Raw genomic sequence first — 7589 nt, forward strand, 5'->3', positions numbered from 1 at the left:
AAAACATAAATAAACATGCCTAAACATCTTGAATAACCTGTATAACTATTTGAAAAATCAATTTGGTGAAATCCCAATTGAAAAATCAAGGTCAGGATTTGGACCGAATTTGCTTGGTTTTAAGTGACCAAGTAACCTAAGTGGTAGTGGTTTAGTGGCCTCAAGGCTTAATCGGAATTGAGGGAACGCTTGCGGTTTTCACTTTCTAAGCTCTTCTTGTGCGCTTTCCAACGAGCAGGTACTACTATGATCACGCCCAGGTAGAGTAATTACTTGGGCACCCCCTATTCTACCTTTTTTTATTAGGAAAAAAAAAAAAAAAAGTATTTGAATCAGAGAGGGAACAGGTGGATGTTATTTAGGACCGGATAAGCATCAGATGCTTATTTGGATGTTTTTTTTGGCCAAGTGGATGTTATTTAGTACCAAAGAAGCATTGGATGCTAGCTTTCAAAAAGCACATTGGCAGGGGGCTGTTGCTGATAACATGTTCGATGAAATTCAGTGCAGAATATATATGAAGGAGAATTCCTAACCGCCCATTCACAACTGGGAATAAAGTACAGAAGCAGATGACGCAACAAGCAACATTGCATGAAATATCATATAATGCATGTACACTCATCAAATTTATTATAATGTAAATCACTCGGCTTATTCAACTGCTATACTTGCTTATGTAAAGCAGGAAAAGTGGCTATTAATGTTTGGTTTTGGGCCTCTTCACAATCATGACGGTGCAGTGAGCATGATGAGCACAATAGTCGCTGACACTGCCTAAAACAGCCCTGCATGACAAATCAAATGCACTGTCAAAAGTTGCAGAGATGAGAGACATATTATTGATTTCTTGCTTGTTACAGGGAACAATACAAGTAGATATTCTGATCTTCAAGAAAAAAAAAAAATCAGAGTAATGGCAGAAAACAGACGTTTAAATAGCACAATTGGATCCAAATCCGTTATCTTAAGTTTTTGGGTTGATTAATTTCCTAATATATTATATTTGGTCTCATTGAAAAACTCTCCACAAGAATAAATCTCCCCAACAGTGGTGTATCAGAGGCGAGGGTTCGGTAGGGCAAGTGCTGAACACAATTATAAGACAATGAATGGTGTTCTAATATGTTAATATTATGGCCTCGTTGAAAGAACTTCCCAAGATATAAATCTCCCCAACATTAATTGCTCAACTTCTCTACAATTTTGACAACAAAAATAAGAATAAAAGCTTAGATCAATACCTCTTAATAGCTCCATAGCCATGACTACCAACAACCAAAATGGATGCATGGTGTCTCTCCACAGCCTCACAGAGAACATTCCTACCATCTCCTTCCACAACCTCCACCATCACATCATTCACCTGCATGCAATCTGAAATGTCAAAAAGAAGATTCCTGGGCAATCTAAGTTCATTGGACAATGAGTTCCCATGTGTAAGATAATGACACTTTCCCCACACAAGATACTGCCATACTCGTACACATGTATTAGATATATGCATGCACGTATGTATGTGTATATATATATGTAACTATGTAATTTTCAGGGATGAACTGCCAAAAATGATAACCAATGTATGCCATTTGATAGACCATCCACCACTATCACAGGCTCATGTGGCAGCATGGGATGAACTGCCAAAAATGACAACCATTGTATGCCATTTTATAGACCATCTACCACTATCACAGGCTCATTTGTCAATGCTTCCACCACTAGCCTCCAAAGCCCCATTCAGCATAAACAAGTGGTACTACCAAGGCAATTTCTCAACAAGTGCTCTGTTTTTTAGGGCATACGAGCACTGATACACAGGGGACAGAAACCATCCCCTTGCCCGCCCTTTTTTAATCAAAAGAGGGTGTTGGGGGACGGTTTCCCGTCCCCCACAAATCATTTTCCCTTAGGCTAAGTGGAGAACAGTGGTACATAAAGTCATTAACATCGATAACTGCAAATTTTACTTCAGATTATGCTTTCAGGCAAATGCTTTTGCAATTGGTTAGAAAAGGCAACCATATATTCTCATCATCAAAATATTACTTAAGTGATTAAATTTACTATTTTTTATTATCTTAATCTTTTAGAATAAGTAATGATTTAACATGGTATTTAACAAAGATCTTAAATTCAAAATTTAAAAATTTCACGATTTAGGTCTCACTTATCAAAGCGCATCCAATTTTTGCTCCACTTCAGTTGTTTTTAGAATAATTTTATGAGTTTTTTTTCTTTTTTTCCAATTTTACAGGGTTAAATTCTTTGTCACCGCACATTCAATTCATCTTCACACCTGTTTATTACATCTTAATAACTTTAAGTGACTTCATATAGAACATGTAGGCCGAGAAATGGGTTTAAAGAGTACTACCGAGTCTCATTCAAATATAAATAATAGAGCATACTATCCCAGTAAAAAAGATCATCATAATAATAATACCAATTTACTGATGCAAATTTCCTTGGCCTTTTCAACTACTCGGGCAGCGATCTTCTTCAAATCGGCCTCCACCAACGGCAAAACCTCGGCCGCTCCTACAATTTCCACATGATCAGCAAATGAATTTCCACCAACACCAAGTCATCCATTTTTCTTGACAATTCCAAACCAGTCCCACCAGTACTCCAACACACGCACATGTATGTAACTAAAAAAAGAAAAAGAGAGAGAAAAATACGTAAAATTAATATAATATATGTGTAGGTGATCGGTGGGTACCAGGACCGGCAAGGCCGATGGCGGAGGTGGGAGTGGGCTTGGCGTGGACGATGACGAGCTTGAAAGGAGGGTTGGAGGCGCAGGGGACGAATAAGTGGTCCAGCGTCCACTCCAGCGCGTATATGCTTTGCTCGCTGTCGTCGATCCCTACCACCATCACTTGTTTCTCTGAGGACGCCATTTTCGAATCAGAGCCGAATGCCGATGGACTGTGCCACAGCCAGCTAGTGCAAGACAAATAGCCAACATTTTTTGCTTTATCTAAACAGAAAACCGCGGGCCCCGAAGAAGCTGACCGGTGGTTTCTTGAAATTGCGTAAATGATCAGCTTTCATTGGATGGTTTCTTTACAGTTACAGGTAACGTCAGTGACTCAGCGTCTTCTAATTGCTATCCACGTGATTCGAGTGAGTGACCAAAACACTTTGCCACCTCAGCTTCGCATAAGCATCCTATTAGGAATCCTATACCCAGAGGTTTCGATTGGATGCTTGGCTGGAGGAACTGACAGGTGGCATAATAATGAACGTCCCTTTTTTGGATCGAATCTAATTAGTTGTCCACTATATTATTGGGGGGTGTTAGGTTACGCATCAGTTACACACCCTTCTCTTACATGGGATGGAGCCCAGAGTGTCTAACCTGTGTATAACTGATATTTTTTTAGCATTTCCATATATTAGTAGAGACTCTATATAAGGCTTACTTGGCTAAATAAATGTTGGGCTACTCGGCCGACTATTCAGGACTCATGTAGATTCTATGTGCTAATTGTTGTAAATCTTGATCTTATTGTTTTATAGCAACTATGGGTGAAAATGCGGATGCAGTTATTAGCAATATCCGCTTCTGCAAAATGTGGTTATTACTTTTAGCTATCCGCATACGCATCATGCGATTACTATCTGCATCCATGCAGTTACTGTGATTATTAAATGTCGTTATTATCTACTCTTTGCATATGAGGTAATGGGTATTTAGATTACTATATAAATCTATATGTAAGATTAAATAATGCAGTTATTATTATATATAAGCTTAAATAAATTAAAATTTCACTTGTTACACAATTCACAATTATTAACCATAGAAGATTATTGTCTTATAGAGTAATCAGGATTTAGATTACCGAAAGAAAATAAAAACAATAAATGTAATGAAGTATGACTTTGAGATAATAATGAAAAAAAAAAAAAAAACCAAGTCCTAAACTTACGAAATTTAAACCGGCCTCATTTTAGTAAATTTAATTAAATATATATAGTATAAATTGTATATAAAGGGAATATGAATGCGGTTAATAACTCCATCTGCATACCCTAAAACCGCTATTCGCATCAGCATATACAAATAGTGAGTTTTGATAACTCTCCACATTTGCATATGCGGATAGCGAATGCGGACGATTATTATCCGTCCGCATTTTTACCCCTAATAGCAACTACTATATTATATTTTCAAGGTGCATGCCAAATGATTTTTTCCATTTCAAACTTTTAATAAGCATGTGGATCAATTGTTTAGTCTAATTTGGGGGTACATGATCTCATGCAAGTTAATAGTTCAATCTAGTTTCAAGATACATGGTCGAGTGCTTGACCAATTGTCCATTATAATATTCTTTAGGGTTCATGATCATATGCTAAATAATTGCCCAATCCTATGTGTTCAGATCCTATGATAGTATGATCCTAAACCGATCAATTGTCCTGTTATCGTGGGTCGACGGTATGGGTGTCCAGTGAGCCCAATTCGTGAGCTCCTGGTTGTTTTCGGCCCAGGTGTAGACCTTTTAGAATTGGCCCCCAATAATGTTGGGCCTATAGGGTTTTTTTTAGAGGGCACCATGACAAAACAGTTTTTGGTCTGGATAAATAATTTGGTCAGGCTTGGGCTGAGCCCAAAGCACAACCGTTTAGCCCAAATAGAAATCTTTTAACTGAAAATAGTTTAAATTCTGTTTTACTTTGTAGTAGTTTTATGATGAACCAAATCATGTTTCTTTCTTAATTCTTTTGGGTTGATTGGAGGCCCATTGAATCTATGGTCTACTCGACCCGTATATTTTGACAAAAGCAATAAGCTTAAAAGCCCTTCGGGGGCCCATACCCATTATTTAACCCATCAAATGGCACCCGTATCAAGTCGGGTCAAGATGTCATAGGCCTCCAAGATTGTCATTATGCTTCTTAACGCGTTTAAAATTTCTCTTTCTTGCGCCATACGTATCTCATAGTCAAATTTGTGAGATTTTCCACTAAAACTCCAATAGTCAATGGTAGTATGATTAATCCAATCTCCTTTTCTTGTTTTATTAAATAATAAAAAAATAATATTTTATGGTTAATGAAATCGAAAAAAGTTTGACAGTCGGGCGAAACTTTTTTTGAATTGTGTTGATAATCTAAAATCATTCTTCCACCCAAACAATATCTATGACATGATTAATCACTTCTTTTGCAAGTCGGTAAGCAGCTGAGTTAGCATCATCTTCACATGAACCTCTTGAAATGAACGGAAGGATTACAATATCAATTTAATGCCTTCTACAACCACAACGTCCTCTTCAATTATTATTTTTTTAAAAAAAACCCCTATAATCCTTTTAAAATCTTTTTTTTACCCTTCTCCCCAAAAATTTTTTTAACCCCCAAACTTGAAATTGAGTTCCAACCCTGTTAATAGGTCGAAATGATTAAGAGTACGTAAATGGTTGACAAGTCGGTCACAAAGTAATTAAATTGACGAATTAATCTTTTTTGTTTAATTATTTATTAATTATATATTGTCACAAGTTTGTAAAATATTTGTATTATTAATTATGCTTTGTTTTATGAGTAGAATAATTATGTCTTTTTAATATTATAGCCGAATCATTATTAAAAGTGCAAGTAGAAACTTTTTTGAGAAAGGAAAAAGTAGCACGTAATGATGGCCCAAGTGGAAAGTGGGCCGAAGATATATCCTGTGCAGCAAATGCATGACAGAGAGAAGCTTTGGACTTTGGAGGAATTTTTAAAGATGTTGGAGAGTTCAATAAGTAATAGATAAATCAACTATTTTGAAAGTTTAAATTGATAAAAAAAAAAAAAAAAAAAAAAAAAAAAAAAAAAAAAAAATTGTGAATTTAATTATTTAATTAATATTACAATACTTACTCTTTATAAATAAGGCCTAACATTTAAAATACTTAATTGAAATATGAGATGAATTACAGAGTTTAGGTTCAAACTTAAACTTTTTCTTTAATATTATATTAAATTACTAATTATCTCAAAAGCATAAGCTTGTATAGAAAATTGTAAATTTAATTATTTAAGGGGAAACTTCACTTAACTTCCCTTGAACTTCCATCACTTTTACAATTACCCACCCCCCTCCTGGGGCTAAAAAAAAAAAGTTAAAAAACTCTCAATTTAGTGTATCGTACTTTCAATTTTTTGTATCACCGTTTCCGTTTGGATTTTAGGTTAAATAAGACGCTCCAAGAGTAAAATGACCTTCAAAATTCTCCTTAAAATGACAATTATTATTATTTTTATTAAAAAAAATATATTTTTTATTTAAATAAGAGTATTTTAGGAATTTCAACCGCCTTCGTTAGGATTTTATAGAGAATCCTAAAGGATAGGTGAGATTGAAATTTTTTTAAAATTTGATACAGTAAATTGAGAGTTCTTTAACTTTAAGAAGTAATTGCAAAAGTGATAAAAATTTAAGATGGTTAAATAAAGTTTTTTCATTATTTAATTAATATTCTAACGGTATTGATGGGCTTTAGTAAGTAATTATTAAATCTCTCCCCCTAATAATTTAAGCTTTTTAAATTAGATGATATATCTTAAATAACATTAGAGTCCAATTTGTTTGTTAATTAATTATACGTCTCAATCTTGTTTATGTATTTTGGAACCTGCTGACTAGAGAGACTGTTGAAGTTTTCAAAAGAATTTAATGGTGGAGGAGATTGCTGGTAAGTGAATCCCCCTAGCTTTCACCAATTGGATGGTTGCAGTTGAATTCAAAGGGGCCATTGATGATTACTTTTAAGTGGAAGAGGAGATGGAGATGGAAGAAGGTGGTTTTGCCACTCATCCCATGTTGGGAAAGAAATATGCTGAAACAATCTTCTTCTAGCATGCAACTAGTGCTTTGTTATCTATCTTCTTATCCTTTTACGTGGAATCTACCTGTAGAGTTTGAAAATGGCATAATTGTTATCATGTTTGCTAAAAGAAATCAATAGCTAGGTTACGTGATCAGGATCTCCAGTAATTTATTGTGCATATTGCAACAAATGTTATATAGCGTTTACGATGCTTATTTGTTCGGACATGTGTGCCCTATAGAGCCTCTCTCGTATCCCGAACAACAAAATTGCTGGGATATCTATCTGCTTTTTGAAATAAGTGATTAGAGGTACTGAGTCGATGCTTAACCGAGAGGAAAATTCTTCCAAAAGCACGAATATTTATGAGTTGATTTTTACTTTTGTGTCGGGGTTGCTTAACAAACTCAATATTGTAAGAACTAATAATTTATGGAAGAGTTGATCGAGAATAAGAAAGATAGGCAAAATTAAATTAAGGTGGTTATATACGTTAAAATTCTTTTATTGACTACATCTTTCCATGATTTATTTGATTATATATAAGACTCTATTTATAGAGAAAGAGTCTGAATATTACAAGTTTCTTCTACTTTCATATTAACAACAATAAATCTAATTTATTGATTATTTTGTAACTCTTTTCTCTTGAGTGCTTGTAACTCTTGTCTCAATAAATATGTTGTTTATTCGATCTTAAAGCCTAATTTAGAGATTGATTTTTCCAAATGAAATAGAAATAATGATATAAAACTG

The 7589-nt window shown here is 34.6% G+C and overlaps 1 protein-coding gene across 1 annotated transcript; it reads right to left on the reverse strand.

The window, feature by feature from the left end:
• Positions 1-573: 573 nt before the first annotated feature.
• On the reverse strand, positions 574-2961 carry LOC133852137 (universal stress protein PHOS34-like). Its single transcript, XM_062288815.1, has 4 exons — positions 2726-2961; positions 2447-2541; positions 1245-1366; positions 574-788 (listed from the first exon to the last, which is right to left on the reverse strand). The coding sequence occupies exons 1-4, from the start codon at positions 2904-2906 to the stop codon at positions 701-703; spliced, it is 486 nt and encodes a 161-aa protein (XP_062144799.1). The 5' UTR covers positions 2907-2961; the 3' UTR covers positions 574-700.
• Positions 2962-7589: the final 4628 nt, after the last annotated feature.

Source organism: Alnus glutinosa, chromosome 12, assembly GCF_958979055.1.
Source record: "Alnus glutinosa chromosome 12, dhAlnGlut1.1, whole genome shotgun sequence".
Classification (NCBI taxonomy): Eukaryota; Viridiplantae; Streptophyta; class Magnoliopsida; order Fagales; family Betulaceae; genus Alnus; species Alnus glutinosa.

Coding starts and splice junctions, on each gene's coding strand:
- LOC133852137 (XM_062288815.1), bottom strand. CDS start 2,906: ATGGCGTCCTCAGAGAAACAAGTGATGGTGGTAGGGATCGACGACAGC. Junction 1,367..2,446: donor AAATTTGCATCAGTAAATTG/GTATTATTATTA, acceptor GATTGCATGCAG/GTGAATGATGTGATGGTGGA. Junction 789..1,244: donor GGCTATGGAGCTATTAAGAG/GTATTGATCTAA, acceptor TTTGTCATGCAG/GGCTGTTTTAGGCAGTGTCA.